This window comes from Bison bison, unplaced genomic scaffold (genome assembly GCF_000754665.1).
Source record: "Bison bison bison isolate TAMUID 2011002044 unplaced genomic scaffold, Bison_UMD1.0 scf7180017864259, whole genome shotgun sequence".
Lineage (NCBI taxonomy): Eukaryota > Metazoa > Chordata > Mammalia > Artiodactyla > Bovidae > Bison > Bison bison.
Genome location: NW_011494831.1, coordinates 4,839,570 through 4,859,390, shown reverse-complemented (window position 1 = coordinate 4,859,390; position 19,821 = coordinate 4,839,570). Strand labels below are relative to the sequence as shown.

Here is a 19,821-nt window from a genome sequence, read left to right as displayed (position 1 = left end):
ACATGACCACAGGAAAAACCATAGCCTTGACTAGACGGACCTTTGTTGGCAAAGTAATGTCTCTGCTTTTGAATATGCTATCTAGGTTGGTCATAACTTTCCTTCCAAGGAGTAGGCGTCTTTTACTTTCATGGCTGCAGTCACCATCTGCAGTGATTTTGTGAGGATTAAGTACATATAAAACACTTAATATAATGCCTAGCACAGTATGCTTCATATTGTGCATGCTTTATTATTATTAATATTATTTTTATTATAGTTATTATTTCCATTAGTTTGTTCATTCACAAATATCTTCGCCAGGTACTGTGGGGTAGTAACAGAACAACATAGATAGGACCCCTGTATTCATGGAATGATACTTCAGTTTGTACTAGTTATTATAAAGTTATTTTAAGAACTGCTATAAGTGGTGGTGAAGAGTTACTGTTTCAATTAAATTCTAGTTTCTCCATGCTTCCAAAAATTGGTACATATTTAATGAACTAACTTTAATAAGTAGTTTCATTAATTGCATATATCTAAAATATAAGAGCAGTGGGTACACTATGTTATAAAGTATGATAAGAATTCATTAAGCTCTTACCTAATGCAGTGAAGGTGTACTGGGGAATCCTAGAAAATTTGCTACTGACTTTGTATTTTGGTTACCCAATAAAGGTCTAGTTTATTTGATTTTTATCTTTTTAAAAGTAGGGTGGTTTTAATATCAAGAGATAAATAGTATTTTGTATTACTTATAAAGATATTTTAGAAAGAGCATTCCAAGAGGAGTTAAATTTAGTATGACCTTTTGTTATTAGATGACTTAAATACCTTTGTAATAGAGATACTGCATTTAATTGTTATCTTAATAAGAAGTTGGAGTTTTGAGGAATGGGTAGTAAGAAAATACTTTAAAACGATTGTTTGTTTCTTTGAAGCTGGAAAAGAGTAAGTTGCCAGTTGACAGTCATTTTATCCTTTCACTCTTACTACAGTTTATTAGATGACTTATTTTGCAAATGTATGTAAAGTGATACACATACATCGTACACATTGTGAATTATTGTTTCCATTGTACTTTTTCTTGCTAGTTATGACCCCTTTCAACAGAAGCACAGAGAATGAGAGAACAATGTGATAACCCAGATGCAAAAGAGAAGTGTGGACTCATTAACTAAATTAAACCTGGATTGTGTTTATATTTTAAATGAGTGGACTAATTCTTTTTGAATGTTGGGATATATTCCTCATCTGTCTATTAAAGTCTGTCCTTATGGCTCTTGGTTGTGACTTCCTCACTTTTTGGGAAGCTTCTTCAAAGATTGCCCTCATTGTCTCATGTTCCATTTATTCTTTAACCCATTAGGGACTGGCTTCTGCCCCTTCCACTCACCAGTAACTTCCTAATTGTTTATATTACTGAGCACTCCTCAGCCCCTGGCCACTTCTACCTCTGAATTCTATGACCTTTATCTCTCATAGTTTTCTCCTGCCTTTCAGGCTATTACTCTGTTTCCTTCATGGGCTCTTTTATTTCTATTCATGCTTTTCAGATGGTTCATTTTCTAGAATTCCGTTCTTAAGTTTCTTGTCTTCTCATTCTTTATTCTTTCAACTTGGAAATCTTCCATTTATGTTTGTAGTTCCATTTGCCTTCTATGAACCAGTCATTCCCCAGTAAATTTATGGAGCTCAGTTTTTTGTCTCAGGCTTGAAATTACAATTGTCTGCTGAATTCACCTGGTTGTCCTCAAACTCAACATTCTGATATCCCTTAAAATCTATACAACTTACTATATTCTCTTGTTTTGGTACAACTTTTTATTTAATTGTGCCCATTTCTAGTCAGTAACTACATCCTTAGCATCTCTCCAATTTATCCTGTTTCTTTTTTCTATACCTACTGTAATACATTAGATTAAAAAGAGGTTCAAGCCCTGTTCTCTCTTGGGATATTGTAACTGTCCCTAGAATGACCATTCTGCCTCCATAATTGACCTCTCTATAGTCTGTCTTCCTCATTGCTACCATGGCGATGTTCTAAAATGGAATGTTTTAAGTGTTTTTCTTTTTGTTAAAATCTTTTAGATGCTTCTCACACTACTCAGCAGTAGTTTTCAAATACGTGGATGTTTCAAAAACATCCATGGCCTGTCTGCTTTTGGGTCAGAGAACTTTTGAAAGCTCAATCTTGTATCTTTCCCCCATAGATTCTGATTCAGTAAAAAAAGTTTAGGAGTTTTAAAAAAGTTCCCCAGATAATTGTAATAAGCAGCTAGGGTTAGAAAACACTGACCTATATATGTGGTTCACATTCCTTATTATGGAGTCCAGGATCCTCCGGGATCTGGTGCCTGCCTGTTTCTCCAGTATTATCTCATTCTGTTATCCCATCCCTCCTTTCATTCACTGTTCTCCAGCCAGATTCCCTCTTCTGGTCCTGGAAGCCACCAGACCTGATCCTCTTTTAGGACCCTTGTTTGCTGTTCTGAATCAGATGCCGAAGCCTAGTCTCTCTCTGTTACACCTCTGCTTCGCTCTGGACCCCAGCCACTAGCACCTCCTTGGATTTCACATGTGAAACTCAGGTTGAAAACCACTGAGCAAATCCATATCAAGGGGCCCAGAAAGATGAAGTGATTCACTGAATCTATAATGGTGAATGGCAGGCCATATCTAAAATCCAGAATATATATTCCTAACATAGTTCTTGTTTATAGCTCTTCTTTCTTTTATATGTATCATGTCTGAGCAAGTTGATTTGAAATGACCTCTTAATTGTTTCCTTCCTAAATAAATTATCATTCATTAGTCCCCTCATTCGTTTATTCATTTAGTAAACACTTACTTTACTATATAAAGAGCAGTGTAGGATATGGAGAGAGGTGGGTAGGAATTTTGAATAATACTAGTTGCCTATCGTTAAGATTCTTAAGACAGGTTTTTATATTCAATCATTAAAATACTATACAGAAAAATAAATTATTAATTTCTAAGAAGAGAAACTATAGTATAACCTTTCTACTGTCTTGTATCTTTTTTTCTTTCTTTTTATCCAGGGAAAGACCATGTTTGTAGATTTATTGGTTGTGGGAGGAATGATCGATTCAACTACGTGGTCATGCAGTTGCAGGTAGGTTACTTTGAAAATGTTTCTTAAAATTGACGAGTATCAATTGCAGAATTGATATCATTGATATCATTCTTGGTATAATTCTTGGTATCATTGCAGAATCTTTTATACTATACGGATGGTATATATTTAAACAGACCTGGTGATAACAGATTTTTGCAAAGATGGAAGGGTTGTCTTTATCAACTGTTTTCTCTGATGCACATCTTTGTTGATTGTCATCATTGCCAAATTTTTGATTCCCACGTGGATTACCAGATATAATGAGTTTTGCCCTGTTCCTGTCCCTTCCTTCTCCACCATTTATTATGTTAAGAACTCTAGGTTCCCATTTTCACAAATATCAACCTTGACTGTTTGAAAATTTTAAAATGAGATGGAGAGAAATGCTGTTTTTTCTCTTTACTATTAACATAGCTCTGTTTTCCTGTCCTTGAGATGGAGAGTGGAGTTGGGTTGGGTAGCAGATGACAGAAATTCAGAAATGGAGCATGGAAGTAATGACTGCAGCAAAAAGAGGGAAATCAGCCCTTTCTCTCTGACACTGCCTCTGCCTCTGCCCCTGAATGAACACATGCACGTGCACACGCATACACACACGCATGCACACACAGCTCTGAACCTGTACTCACCATCAAAGTGGAAAAGCCGTGGTTCACTTTGCTGCCTAACTTAAGAGAACTTAAGAGTTCTCAGGGTTTCCCTTCATCTTTAGCAAAGTTTGTTTTAGGCATTTGGTTCTTTTGTTTATTTTTTCAACCTAACTACTTAGTAGTGATTCAGAGGCATAGATCCTCGCCTAAATTCTTCCTCTTCTTGTTAGGGCTTCTCTTGTTTCCCTCAGCTATCCTTCAGCATTTGATTTATATCTATAGACATTAATTTCCTACAGACTATTGTCTTGATGTCTCTGAGTCATGTGTTTCACTACTCTTGAGCCAGCATAGTTTTTTTACTTGAAGCAGAATCCCTGTATCTTTTTAGGTCATTAATATGGACCTTGCTATCTCTCATTTTAGCCTGTAATAATAATATAACTTTTGTATGCTATTTTATAGTTTTTTTCTTCTGAATTTATTATGCATCTTACTTGATTATTATCATTTCCCCTGAAGAGGATAGGGCAGGTTTTACCCCCATTTTGCAAACGAAGAGACTTTAGCTCAAGGAGGCTTGAGGTTTTCCTGGGACTGACTGATTTGATGGGTGTTAGGACTTACTTGATGGACACCTTGGGCCAATATTCTTGGCACAATAAGAGAAAACTCTTTATTTTTGTGTATAGGCTACTACTGACTGGACGACGTGGAGATGCTTTTTAAGTCTGCAGAGTCTCTTTCAGTCCTAGCATATAGTCTTTTTTATTTTATTTACACTCACCTTAATCTCACTTCTGGAAATGAGAAAGCTGCAAGTATGGAAAACTAAGGAGGATGGTGTATATGAGGCAATGATGGCTCTCTGACCTTTGGCAAGCTCCTGTGGACTCATCTAAGAATGCTTTGTTTTGACTTGCATGCTGTTTTGTTTTGTTTTTCCCCATCATAAAAAAATTAACCCACCATTAACCTCTATATGTTTGACTTGATTTGAGATAAAACTAAAGCTGGTATAACTGTTTGAGGATTCTTTCTCTTGTTTGACATATTAAAGTTGACTGCCAGGGGGTCCCCATATATTTTGATAAAATTTATATGCTCAGACCCAGTTTCTCACCAACATTTCTAATTTCTTCTAAAAACCCTCCTTGTTCTTAAGCTAACTTTAGTCTTTTGCCTCCTGGTGATTCAGTTATATAATATCTGCCTTTAAATTTTTAAGGAATAATCCCATTTCTCCTGTAGAAATTCTAGCTATTTACCATGAAAATGGGTCTGAAATCTAATAGGGTTCAAGCAGTCACATACGTTTATTTTCTTATATCTACTAGGAAGACCGTGGTCAGGTCTCATTTGCTATCCTGTCACCACTGAGGCTTTATGTGATCATCCTTAGTATAGCCAAAGGATGGTATTTTGTGATAAGCATATCACCTAGGAAAGGGCAAAAAATGTTTTGAATCCTGTAACCAGAACAGATATAGATCTAGATTGCCTAACATCAGGGCTGCCATGTATTTTTAAGCTTTTTATTATTGTGGAAAAAATTAAATATAAATGAAACTAGAGTTGTATTCTGCCTTTCTTCTCCTTCCTCAGATGATTTAAAAGCAAATTGAAGTCATATTTTATCATAAATATATCAATATATAGTCAAGGATTCTTTTTTTCCCACTAGTAACCATAATACACAATAATATCTTTTCAAGTCAGTCTTCACATTTTCTTGGTTGTGTCTCTCACTTATTTTTATATTTGTTATACTTGAACCTGGTTCCAGACAAGGTTCACACATTGTATTTGGTGGATATGCATATCTTAAGCCTCTTTTTTTTTTTAAACAAAAATTTTAAAAGATTTATGTATGTATTAATTTATTTATTTTTGGCCGTGCTGGGTCTTTGCTACTGCAGGCAGGCTTTTTCTAATCGCAGCCAGCCAGGGTTACTCCTCCTTGCTGCACACAGGCTTCTCCTGGCAGTAGCTTCTCTTGTTGCCGAGCACGGGCTCTAGGAGTGTGAGCGTCAGTACTTGCAGCATGTGGGCTCAGTAGTTGTGGCACACTGGCTTAGTTGCTCTGCGGCATGTGGAATTTTCCCAGACCAGGGATCAAACCTGTGTCCCCTGCAATTGCAGGTGGATTCTTAACCACGAGACCACCAGGCAAGCCCCTATTTTTATTTTTTTTAAATATTTATTTATTTGGCTGTGCCAGGTCTTAGTTGTGGATGATTTGATCATCATTGTGTTGGAGAAGGCAGTGGCACCCCACTCCAGTTCTCTTGCCTGGAAAATCCCATGGACGGAGGAGCCTGGTGGGCTGCAGTCCATGGGGTCACAAAGAGTTGGACACGACTGAGCAGCTTCACTTTCACTTTTCACTTTCATGCATTGGAGAAGGAAATGGCAACCCACTCCAGTGTTCTTGCCTGGAGAATCCCAGGGACCGGGGAGCCTGGTGGGCTGCCATCTCTGGGGTCGCACAGACTTGGACACGACTGAAGTGACTTAGCAGCAGCAGCAGTGGCATGAGGAGTTTTTATGCAGGATCTTAGTTGTGGCACATGGAATCTAGTTCCCTAACCAGGGATACTAGGGATTGAACCTGTGCCCCCTGCATTGGGAGCTTGGAGTCTTAGCCACTGGACTACCAGGAAAGTCCCTCTTAAGCCTCTTTTTAAAAGTTCCCTCTCATTTTTTTTTCTTAAGTTTTTTTGTTATTGTTGTTTGTATTGTCATTGATTAAAAAAATTATTTGTTATGCAGAAGTTTCCATGCTCTGGATTTTGCTAATTGTCTCCATGTGGTAATACTTAACATATTCTTCTGTCCCCTATATTTTCTATAAATTTGTGATTAGATCAGATTCCAGTTTTATTTTGCTAGAATACTTCAGAGATGGGTTGTGTGCTTCCTATTTATATTATATCAGCAGACAGTGTCTGCTTGTCTCTTTTAGTTGTGCTAAGATTGAATCAGTGAGGTTCTGAGGTCCATCCATTTTAAAGTTCCCATAATTTTTCTCTTGTGTGTGCTGAGTCACTCAGTCATGTCCAACTCTTTGTGACCCCATGAACTATCGCCCCCCAGGCTCCTCAGTCCATAGGGATTCTCCAGGCAAGAATACTGGAGTGGGTTGCCATGCTGGAGTAGGTTGTCATGCCCTCCTCCAGGGGATCGTTCCAACCCAGGGATCGAACCCAGGTCTCCCACATCGCAGGCAACTGATTTTTCTCTTAGGTTTTATCAACCTGTTAGTAATCACTGCCAAAATTCTTTACTTCAGTGGGGTTGCAAATGTACAGTTATAATTTTACAATTCCTCTTTATTACTGGAATTCTTTTAAAAGCATTCCATCAATTATTAGGTTATCCTTAGGTACATTTCACACAGAAAGGCAGGACTAATGTTTGATTCTTTTAATTTCAAGTTTTCAGAAAAATGAATTGGCTCCCAGTAGGGAGCTTTGACAGCATCCTTACTTTCTGACCCTGGAGGAGGAAACGGCAACCCACTCCACTATCATTGCCTGGAAAATGTCGTGGACAGAGGAGCTGGCAGGCTACAGTCCATGGGGTCGCACAGAGTCGGACACAACTGAGCGACTTTAGTTTACTTTCTGATTCCTCCTAATGAGAAATGGTGTTTAGAGACCAGAATCTAGATGCTGTGGGTCCCTCCAATTGGGTTGGTCATTGTTTTAAATTCTTTTCAAGTGGATAGGTTCAGGGTATATAAATTTTTTTACAAGAAAAAATATATCATGGCTCATATTGATATTTCCAGTTTCAAATTTTTTGTGATAGAACTTCTGGCATATAATTTCTTTGATTTTATTATATATTTTCATTTCTTTGCCTAATATATGTAGATGAAATTTAGGTTAAAATTTACATGAGAATTGTCCAGTATATGTGTGTAGGAAGGGAGACATTGTATGTTACATATGGGGAGAGGAGGGGTGGATAACAGATGAAAAAAGATTGGCCATTAATTGATAATTATTAATTCTGAGTGATGGATAGGTATATGAGGGTTCATTATATTACTTTCTTTCCTTTTGAGTATGTTTAAAATTTTTAATAATAAAATCCTCTTGCATAGTTATTGGATCATGTTAAATTTATAGCATTATTTAGGGAGAAATGAGTTTCCTTTTTTATTTAATAATATTCATTCCATATTACTATGAATATAAATTCTTCATATAAATGCTACAGGTGGAACTGCAGCATCATAGCCTGCTCTCAATCAGAATGCTGATTTGTTACCTACTCAATAAGGAGTCTTCTGGGTAGATCAGTACTGTAAAATGGAAAAAGAACACTTTCCAGTTAAACAGACTTAGATTTGAAGAACAACTTTATCTTAACAGGTTAACATTATTTAAACTCTCTGAGCCTTAGTATCCTCATCTGAAATATTGGTGTAGCAACTTTTGTTTAGGGTGCTAAGGACTAAATACAGTCATGAATGTAATACATCTGGCACAGACTAGATAAATTCTTTGCTTTTATCTACTGCTGTGATTGTTTCATACCTTTTTATTTATAATAGTAATTAGCACCTATTGAGTACCTACTGTGTGCCAGACACTACATGGATCTTGTTTAAGCCTTATAAAACAGTATAAGGTAAGTATTATTGGCCCCATTTTATAAGGAAGCTGTGACATAGAAAAGTTAAGTAGTTTGTATAGGAATATATGTTAGGCAATAATGAGGAATTACTGCCCTGTGTATGTGTATCTTTTTTATGTAATCAAGACTACATTTTGTTATGACATCAGTGACAAAGGGAAACATGACGACTCAGGAACATAATATGTTATAGACGTAGAAAAGATAAAGACAAATACTATAAGATATAACTTTTATGTGAAATCTAAAAATTATAACAAACTAGTGAGTAGAACAAAAAAGAAGCAGGTTCACAGTGGGGAGAGGGATAGGAGATTTTTGAAAAGTGTTTTTATGGCATTATATGAAATCATGTGTGTGAAACTTGCAAATTGTGAAATACTATAGATTTTAAAGAGTCCTTCATTTAAAAAAAAAGTTTAAAAAAAGGAAACAACTTTAAAAAAACTTTGGTTATTCCTACATTTGTCTGAAATGTTCATACATTATCTTAAGAGAATTCTTCTCTTGAGTGAGAGGATCATGATTCAGATAAAATCCTTGCTATTTCTGTCAAAACATCTTTTAATGGTAAACGAATGATTCTTTGCTCTTCTTCTCTCATGCTTTCAGTAGCATACTTGAAAGCGTTTATTTGGTTTCCACAGGGCCGGAATCTGGCAGATCTACGCCGGAGCCAGTCCCGGGGCACATTCACCATTAGCACTACTCTTCGCTTGGGTAGACAGATTCTGGAATCTATTGAGAGCATCCATTCTGTGGGATTCTTGCACCGAGACATCAAACCGGTAGGGGGCCTTTTCCTGCCAGAGCTCAGAATGAGTTTGCTTGGTACTCTTGGTCTTATGATGTGTGTGTGTGCTCAGTCACTCAGGGTGTCAGACTCTTTGCAACTCTATGGATTGTAGCCTACCAGGCTCCTCTGTCCATGGAATTTTCCAGGAAAGAATATTGGAACAGGTTGCCATTTCCTATTCCAGAGGATCTTCCCAACCCAGGGATCAAACACACATCTCTTGTGTCTCCTGCACTGGCAGGCAGGCTCTTTACCACTGCACCACCTGGGAAGCCCAGTCTTATGATGGGACACAGTAAATTACAAATGTAGGTTTCTATGTTAAATACAAGATAATATTTCAATTTCCGTGGCAGAGATGTAAACTAGAAGTGTATTATAACTTGCCTTTTAATTTTTAAAAAATTGTAATTATATACTATAACTTATAATCAAGAGCTTTTCTCAAACAATGAAAGTGTTGCTCAGCAGCCAAATTAAAAATAACTAATGTTTGATTTATGTGTTAAAACTGATACTTAGCCTTACACCTAAATTGATAGTCATTTTTGGATTTCTTTTTTCTGATATTGGTTAAAAATACAGATGCATGTTGCTTTTAGATGTTGTGTTCTTTGAACTATTTCTCAAGTGACAAATTATACTTGAAAGAAACCATCAATTATAAAAGAGCTTGCTTTTTCTCCTGAGTGCTACAGTGCCAATATAGTATTTTTTTCTATTCTGTTTTCCTAGAAATTGCGATTTCTGTAACTGTTAAATATGCTTTTATTTTCTCCTTCTTGGTTTTTGTATTACTCACAGGGCAAATGACCCATTTCTGATATGCTGTATTTACTATAAATTTATTGTGTTGCTTGTTGCAGTTGAAAATTTTACCCATCTGTTGCTACATGATTTCAAAAATTAAACAGTTTACATGAAAATGACAGCTAAAATTAACATAGTTGAGTCAGACTTAATGTAATATAGATTTTTCCTGCTTTTATTTCCATGTCAAGTTAAATGTCATTATTTGAGAACCATGGTAATTGAAGAGTTTCCAGTTTGATTAGAAAGCTCCCTAACTAGAACAGTATTTTAAAATAAAAGCTAACAATTCTATAACAATTAGACTTTTGCTTTTATAAATTCCTTTACTTAATATACCCAGTTTTGCAAACTTGTGGTCATTTAATGTTACATTTATCTTTGTTAAGGGAAGAATGGAAAATACATTGTCCTTAAGTCTGTTATGTTTCCTTGAATTGTATTTTTATTTTTGCACTTAGTGAAATTCAGCTTCATGATGCTTATAGGAAACTCGTTTCAATTTCTGGACTATATATTCTATTTCGTTCCCTCCTAGTTCTTCCCATTTTAAAAAGTAAGGGCTGGGTGTTTGTTTAAGTAGTGACTTAGACTAGAATTTTAAGAAACTTACTGGAGTACTGACTCCAATTAAATCAGTGTTGTATTTTATGTAACTTTATAATAGTCACATAAATTTTTTTTGCTCAAGTTCACCTGATCTTAGGCATTAATAGAACCTGCAGCAAAATTATGTGTTAATATCCAATAAACATTGACTAGAGCAGTAGAAGTGGGATGTGTATTATATAGAGTTTAAATAGAAGAATTAAAATACAGGAAGGATAAGATATAAGGACTACGTGTAATAACAATAGGTATGTTTTCGTCCTTTATTTTCTAGTCAAACTTTGCCATGGGTCGCTTTCCTAGTACGTGTCGGAAATGTTATATGCTTGATTTTGGCTTGGCTCGACAGTTTACCAATTCCTGTGGTGACGTCAGACCAGTAAGATTTTTCATACTATTATGAAATATTTGAGGATTAACTTATTATAGTATCACTCTTTTTAAAGAAATGCCAATTGTGTATCAGAATGGGTATCATCCAAGAAGTATCATAGAGAGTTTATGATTACGTTACAGATGGTATTCATTAATTTTATTATTGAGTGTTACAGCTTTTAAAAACATGTACAGAGTTAGAGTGTATCTTGTAAGAACACACATTACCCCTTGAGGATCAAGCGTCTTTTTTGCAGTCTGAGCTTCTTTCTACATCATATACTACTTCTGTTTCAGTTACTGTATTTGTCATACGCAGAATTTACATTTAGTTCTGTTTTAAAATTTATCTTTAGTGATATTCCCTGTTTGATATGGCATTGCTGTTATACTTTCCTTTCTTTAATTAATCAAGCTTTCCTTTAGTTCTATAACATATTTATAATACCTACTTTGAAATCTTTTTTATATCCAGCATCTAGTCATTCTCATAAGCAGTTTTTGTTGCCTACTTTTTTTTTTTACATATATGGGTCACATTTTCCTGTTTCTTTGCATGTCTTGTAATTTTTTGTTGTTGCTGGGAACTGGGCATTTTAGATAATGCTTGCATGCTGCTTCTGCTTAGTTGCTTCAGTTGTGTCTGACTCTTTGCGACCCTATGTACCATAGCCTGCCAGGCTCCTCTGTTCTTAACATTTAGTTCCTTAACATATTCTTTCTTGTGTACAATAAATACAAATGTGTACTCTTATTTTTTCCTTTTTGCTTCAAAAGGTAGCATGATGTACACTTCCCTTTTTTTTTTTTTTACTTTACAGTGTATCTAGGAGATCTTTCCATGTCAGAATATAGAGCAGCTGCAAAGTGTATATCTGTAAGACAAATCTCCAGAAGTATAATTGCTGGGTCAAAGAGAACGTATGCATTTGCAACTTTAATGGTTAATAGTGAAAGTCACTCAGTCATGTCCCACTCTTTGTGATCTCATGGACGGTAGCCTGTCAGGCTCCGTCATCCATGGAATTCTCCAGGCAAGAATACTGGAGTGGGTTGCCATTTCCTTCTCCAGGGGATCTTCCTGACCCGGGCTTGAATCCAGGTCTCCTGCATTGCAGGCAGATCTTTACCGTCTGAAATAGCTATTGCCAAATTACCATCAATTGAGGAAGTTTCTGGAGATCACCTTTTTCAAGGCTCAGTTATGTGTTTCCTTATTCTTAAGACATCCTTCCTCCATAGGACTTCTCCTTTCTTCTCACCAAGTAGAACTAATTCTTACCACTCCTAGACTTTCATAGCCCATTGTACTTTGCTAATGGTGTTTATTATAATCTACTTTCAATTACAGTTACCTGCATTTATAGCTGCTTTCCCCAGTTAGGTTGAATTGTTTTTTCTGCATTATTTAAGGTGGCTGAATTTCTTTGACCTGGTATTATTTCTTGGAGGGATCACATCAAAATCTCCCTAGACAGCTGATCTCTCTTTACCTCTGTCTCAACCTTTCCATGGCAAAAGTAAGGTCAGAGCCAGAACAAAGGACTTTTAAATGGTTTTCTTCTAGAAGGAGAAATCTTCAACCTCAGAGTTACATCAGCCAAATTGAGAATATTAGATATTCCTGTTAGTCATGATGTCTTAGGAAAATATTGAGATCTGTTGACTGTGATTGTCAGTGAATGGCAGCTAAGGAAAAAAAGGGAGCTTAAATAGATTGCAGAAATGTTTGATTCCTGAGACTTGTCACTAAATACAAAAAACATTTTAAAAATAGTTAAATCTTGAAACTAAAAAGGAATAACTGAAGGAGAAAAGATAATTTGATGAAATAAGAAATAAGTAGATAATTAATATGAGTAGATTAAACACAGGTTGCAGAAATGAACAGATGGAGGAAGAACACATAGAATGTTTATCTGTGTATAGCACATGACTGAAATGACTCTGGTAACTGAAGATTTTTAAAATAACATTCATTTGTAATCTCTTCAGACTACCACATTAGTACATGTTAATTGAGGATAATTTGAAATTACTGAAAAAGAGAGCAAAAAATTCTACTAATGAAAATTATTGGCCATGATCATTTTAAAGTATGTCAGTTTTCCTGTTGAGCTACAGCACCATCCATGAATCTTAAAAGCACTGACTTGATCTTTGTGAAGCAGTAAAGTAGAAACATGGAGAAGGAAATGGCAGCCCACTCTAGCATTCTTGCCTGGAGAATCCCATGGGCAGAGGAGCCTGGTGGGCTACAGTCCATGGAGTTGCACAGAGTCGGACATGACTGAAGTGATTTAGCATGAAATAGACTATATGATTTCAAGTCAGAAGACCTTGGTTTATCACCTACTAATTCTGTGTCCTCAAACAAGTTTACTTTTTGGAACTTGTTTCTGTGTCTGTAAAGTGGGCACAAAAAAGACTTTGCCATCACAGGGTTTATATTCCATTGAAAGAAGCAGGGAAAAACCAAATAAGTAAAAATATGAATAAAATTAATTTTAGGTAGCAAAAGATGTTTTGTGAAAAAAAAAAGCAGAGTAAAAGAACAGAGTGGCATTGCAAGGGCAGATATTATTTTAAATTACGATGATTAAAGAATATTTCTCTGAGGAGGTGACATTCAAGCAGAGGGCTGAATTTGGGATAGAAGAGCCAGCCATTGGAGGCATGTAGAGAGATGGTATTCCAGCTAGAGAGAATGACAAGTACAAAGTCTTGTGCTAGAAACAAACTTTATTGAAGGGGAAACCTCAAGTAAATCCATTTTGGCATGAGGCAAGTGCCAGAATCTTGGAACGTGTTGTAGGCCAAATAAGTAGAATTTGGACTTTATTCCAAGTTGAGCTCTCTGGGACTTGGATTCACATATTATGTAGAGTTTATTCCCAGTACCTGGCACATAATAAGTGCACTATAACTTGAGTTGATGAATATGTGAATTACACGTACAGGGAGAGGTTCAAGTTGCCACCATCTCTGAATTGAGTTTGAGTGATATACCCAAGACAAAGAGGTTGGTATCTTAGTTTACTTAGACTTCATGTTTTTAATGTACTTATTTATAACCAGAGTCTGAATATTAATGTATATACTATGATGCTTGGAATGATTCTGGGTACATGAAAGCATTTATTTTTTCTCATGGATAGAGTTTATTTATCATAAATCCTACTTTATTTTAAAATGTAGGTAGAAAAAATGAGATTCATTGATAATTAAAATATGACTCATTAATAGCTATTATATTTTAAATGTATGATTTAGAGATATTCTCCTCTAATTTTTATAATTTCACTTATTAAAAAAAGTTAGAAATTTAAGTCATGTTTTCTTGACTGTAATACATGTTTCTCCCTTCTACTTCATGAGCTCAACTGCGCTGGATCTTATGCTATTTAAAGCTCATTTATTATTCTTTGCTTGGTTTTGTAGCCTCGAGCTGTGGCAGGCTTTCGAGGGACAGTTCGTTATGCATCAATCAATGCTCATCGGAACAGGGTAGGTGTCTGAACTAGAGTCATAGCTGTATGTGCATGCTGATGCTTGAATCAGACTGACTTCTTTACATTAGAGTACAGAGGTGTTAGTAATACTAAGGCATGGTAAGGTGTATAGTGGATATATAATAGATGTGTGCAGCTGCAGAGAAAATAAAATTGAATCTGGCAGAAAATATAATAGCTAATTATATATACATCTATGGGGAATCTTGTGTCCTTAATTAGATATAAGTAAGTATTAATACATTTATTAAAGAATTTTGCATAAATAAGACATCTGTGTTCTATTTCAAGAAGTTATTTGGGAATTCATATTATCAATACATAATGAAATGTAGGTCATCATTTTATCTGTAATATACATCTAATCTGTTATATACTCTCCATCAAACATTTGTTTTTATGAATATCTAAAATATAGAAACTTAAATTTTTCTTTCATCTTGAGTGAGTTGTTCATCTCTTTTTGGGTTAAATTTTAAAAACCTCTCTTTTTTTCTTACTTTTATCCTTTTATTTTGCTCTAATATTTTTTTTCCTCACCCTGAACTTTAGTTATGAGTAGGAAAGGTGAGTACTTTATGGATTCTCAATCCTTGAACTTGTTTGGACAGAGTTGGGAAATTTAACATGTGATTCCTTGATAAAGAGAAATCTCTTGATTTTTGTTGCCTTATTCTTGTGCAGCCAAAACTGCTTTCATTAAAACTTGACTGATGCTAAATGTAATAGGACTAGAATCCTGTGGTTTTATATGCAATGCTTCAGTTACCTTGGTTTCTCAGGATGTAATTATAAATTGAAAATAGTTAAAGTATTTTTTTTATCTGTGTGAAATACTCTGCTAAGCATTTGTAACTCATTTGATTTGATTCAGTGTGTTTTATTTTTTGGTATTTAGTTAATTATGCTATCTAGAAAAGAAAGTATTCATTCTCCAGATAGATTCTTGCAAAATTTTAGAAGTACTATGCTTTCTAATTAATTCTGTTATATGTTCACATTGGAATCTTTGAAATATGAAATTCATTTTGAGATAAGCATAAACATGTTCAGGGATCATAATATAAGCATTTCCAAAATAACTACTAGAAAGAGATTATCTGTGGGTTTTTTTTTTTTAATTTAAAGAGTAGAGATTTCTTCTAAAAGCCTTTCCAGCGTAGAGTGATCTCTGCTTATTAATGTCTAGGGAAATTTGATCACATATTGCACTGATTCTTACCCTTCTTTTCTGGTCCCAACACATCTGAGGAGTAGTATGCTTTATACGGTAGCATAGCTTCACAATACTGATTGTCAGTGTATATGGTGACAGAGGAATACAACTAGTAGAACCTTGAGAGATTGTTGTCTAGTTTAAAAATAATTCCCAGGTAACTCTAATATACTTATTTCTTCCATGCTCTGTGACCTTGATTTGATCATTTCTAAACTTAATGCACTGCGTTTCTATTTTGGGGGTACCTAAATCTTAACCATTTTTGTTTGTTTTTTGTTTTCTTTTAAGTGAAAGCAGGTTTATTTAGAGAATCTGAAACTTAACATGAATAATTTCCAAACAATACAAGGACTTTTCAAAATACTTGAATACTGTTTACTTCATCTCATTGTTTTCCTGCATTTTAATCCTTTGTTAATATTTGTTTTATTGCAATGTGTGTGTGTTCCGTCACTCAATCATGGCCGACTCTTTCCAACCCCATGGATTGTAGCCCACTAGGCTCCTCTGTACATGAAATTTTCTAGGCAAGATTACTGAAGTGGGTTGTCATTTCTTACTCCAGGGGATCTTCCTGACACAGGGATCAAACCCATGTCTCCTGCTTTGGCAGGAGGATTCTTTACCACTGCACCACCTGGGAAGCCCATTTATCACAATACTTTGAAGAAATTATTTTACTTCTGGTTCTGTGGTTCTTACTGAGATCTTTGTCCATTTAATTCTTGTTGAAAGTGAAAAGTGAAAGTGAAATCACCCAGTTGTGTCCAATTCTTTGGGACCCCATGGACTGTAGCCTATGAGGCTCCTCCATCCATGGAATTTTCCAGGCAAGAGTACTGGAGTGGGTTGCCATTTCCTTCTCCAGGAGATCTTCCCCACCCGGGGATAGAACCCCGGTATTCCACATTGAAAGTAGATGCTTTTACCGTCTGAGCCACCAGGGAAATTTGCATTTAATCGTCTTTTTTTTTTTCTTGACTACTTTTGGTATCTTCTCTTTGTCTTTGGTGTCCTGTAGAAATGTTCAAATCTGCCTTGGTGTGGATTTCTTTATATTTATTCTCTTTGAGATTTGTAATGCTTCCTAAGGGCTTCCCTGGTGGCTCAGTGGTAAAGAATTTGCCTACCAATGCAGGAGATGTGGGTTCGATCCCTGAGTCAGGAATATCCCCTGGAGAAGAAAATGGCACTCCAGTATTCTTGCTGGAGAATCCTGTGGACAGAGGAACCTGGGCTATTTCAAATAATGATCTGGTGGGGTTTTATCTATAAGATTTCAAAGAGGCCTAAATTTAAGGGTGCTTTTTTACCTTGAGAGGATTTTCATCTGATATGTCATTACTGCAGAATAGGATCACCCAGAAAACACCATTTCTGGACTTGGTTTCCTGGACCACATAGACAATATAAATTTAAACCCCAAATCTGAGTGAAGGGCAGGCCCATGGTAACAGATTCTCAGGACGTTGTTTTTTGTTGTTGTTTTTGTTTTAAAAAAAACACTATCTCTTTGATAGTGGTCAAATTTTACCAAAAATAAAATTATTGTAGTAATAACATACATACCAAATACTGCATTAAAGATAGCCCCTTGAGGGTCCTAGGTACATGGTGTGGGGAGAGGTGGGGCAGTGTCTCAGTTGCAACTCCTGTCTTGTGTAGGCTTAATGTTTTTACACCTGTCCCCTTCATGACTGATAAAACCCTGGTTGATAAATCTATGACAGATGCCTCCAAACAGCCAAAACCAAAGTTTCAGTCTTAGGTTGCTTTTCATGTTTCCAGCTTTCTTTTCATTTTGGTTCTAAAGATTTTCTTTGCTGCTGCTTCATCTTTTTTTTATATTGTAGTAAAGAACACATAACATTCAATTTGCTGCCTTAACCATTTTGATATATACAATTAAGTAGTGTTAAGTATATCCACACTATTTTGCACCAGATTTCTACAACTTTTTCATTTTGCAACATTGAAATTCTATACCCACTTAGCACTGACTCCCCTTCCCCGCCTTCTCTGAATTCCTTGGCAACCACCTTCCTTTACTAATTAATTAACTCGTTTATTAATTAATGGGTTCTTAAATACATTATTTCCAGTATTTCTGGGTTTTGGGGTGTTCTTTATATCGAAAATTTTTCAGTAAATCTGTTCTACCATGTAGATTGTTTTATAGCTTTACGGATATGTAAATATACCTGCCAGATAGTTTTATGGAAAAATGAAAACACAATGGTTAGGCCTTAGACAAGGTAATGAACTCACAGGAGCAGTAATGTAATGTGACTGAATTCTCTTTTGCTTATGAAGGAAATGGGAAGACATGATGACCTTTGGTCCTTGTTCTATATGTTGGTGGAATTTGTGGTTGGTCAGCTCCCTTGGAGAAAAATAAAGGACAAGGTAATTTTGAAAATGGAAGCATCAGTTTTGGTAGTGGAAGGAGTACAAATTTCTCCTGGGTAGGCATTTTTTGTTGAAATTATACTTATGTATAAAAATTAACATTTCCAACCCTTTCATTATATCCTAATATGTATATTTTTCTTTCTATGAGCTGATATTATAATTTTTTCTATGAAAATGCTAATTTAAGTACAACTGTCATTTCTGATTAAATTTTGAGCTCTCTTAGCTTTATTTTCACTAGTTCTCTTTTTTCTTTTTTAAAGTCAATTAGGTCTTTTAAGTGAAGTAAGTCAGAAAAAGACACATAACCATATGATATCACTTATAGTGTGGAATCTAAAATATGACACAAATGAATATCTACAAAACAGAGAAAACACTGATGGTTGCCAAGAAAAGAAATGTCAGTAGGCTTTTAATTTTTAATTGTCACATTATATTGTTCAATTTTATATACCCTTGAGACTGTTACTGAGAGGCTCTTAATGTGTAGCTTCCAAGAGAAATTGACTTTGGTTCCTTTTCTCTTTATTTCCCAGGAACAAGTGGGCTCTATTAAGGAGAGGTATGACCACAGGCTTATGTTGAAACATCTCCCTCCAGAATTCAGCATCTTTCTGGAGCACATTTCCTCTTTGGATTATTTTACAAAACCAGACTACCAGGTAATCATCTTTGTGAGTTCTGTGGATTAATTCTTTTTTCTCTTTTAGTATTTATTCTTACCAAGCATTGTACCATTGAGGGTGTTGTAAATGAGTTAGGTGGTTCCTAGAATAATACTTTTTAAAAAATAGTACTGTTTTAATACATCATGAGAAATGTGGTTAAATTAACTGATGATGACATTATCCATGTCTGCACATGTGTGTGTTTTCTCCCTTCTGGATGAACATATGTCATTAAGAGTTTTAGATTTGTTTATCATGTAGCATTCTAACTGCTCCTGCTGTGATTCTTTTGGTAGTTTTGAATTGCTGATAGTTCAGATTATGTAAATCCTGTATCTAATTTGTTGACCAGAAGGAAATGTCCAGATCAGGAATATATCTGTTGAGGGCTTGAGGGTTACATATCATGTGTTAACATGCTATGGGAGAGTAGTCAGTAAAGATTACTGGCTCCATTTTGTCTGTGGTCAGTGAAACATTTCCTAAGAGCATCAGTTAGTGAGGCCTATTAGGGGTGACTAGGCTTACCATAAATTGCATATCAAACCCCAACCAGCTAAATTTCAGAAGATTCTGTTGCTCTCAAGGGAAACTTGGTCAGAGCTTAATGCAAGATAATCACTACTACTGAAAACATAAATTCAAGGCACACATTGATTAATAATAATATCAGTGTATAAGTTTTATCTACAAAGGACAACACATGGGCTTTACTGCCTGTTAATTTAAGTTTTAAAAAATTATTTATTTTTGGCTGTGCTGAGTCTTTGTTGCTGCATGGGCTTTCTCTTATTGTAGTGAGCAGGGGCTACTCTCTAGTTGCTGTGCGCAGGCTTCTCATTGCAGTGGTTTCTCTTGTTGCAGAGCGGTGGCTCTAGGGCTCACGAGCTTCAGTAGTTGCAGCACACGGGCTCAAAGGTTTCAGTTCACAGGCTCTAGATCACAGAGTGGTGATAATAGTGGTGGTGTATGGACTTTGTTGCACTGCAGCATGTGGTATCTTCCCTGACCAGGGATTGAACCCATGTCTCCTGCATCGGCACGTGGATTCTTTACTGC

General features: G+C 35.7%; 1 protein-coding gene across 5 annotated transcripts in view; it reads left to right on the top strand.

The window, feature by feature from the left end:
- TTBK2 (tau tubulin kinase 2) overlaps positions 1-19,821 on the top strand; it is a 130,646-nt gene that overhangs the window by 69,115 nt on the left and 41,710 nt on the right. For all 5 annotated transcript variants that reach the window (XM_010848038.1, XM_010848035.1, XM_010848039.1 and 2 more), the window contains 6 exons: positions 3,045-3,118; positions 9,006-9,146; positions 10,848-10,952; positions 14,390-14,455; positions 17,993-18,085; positions 18,631-18,756. In XM_010848038.1, the coding sequence (XP_010846340.1) occupies positions 3,045-3,118; positions 9,006-9,146; positions 10,848-10,952; positions 14,390-14,455; positions 17,993-18,085; positions 18,631-18,756 (605 nt within the window). The remainder of the gene's footprint in view (positions 1-3,044; positions 3,119-9,005; positions 9,147-10,847; positions 10,953-14,389; positions 14,456-17,992; positions 18,086-18,630; positions 18,757-19,821) is intronic.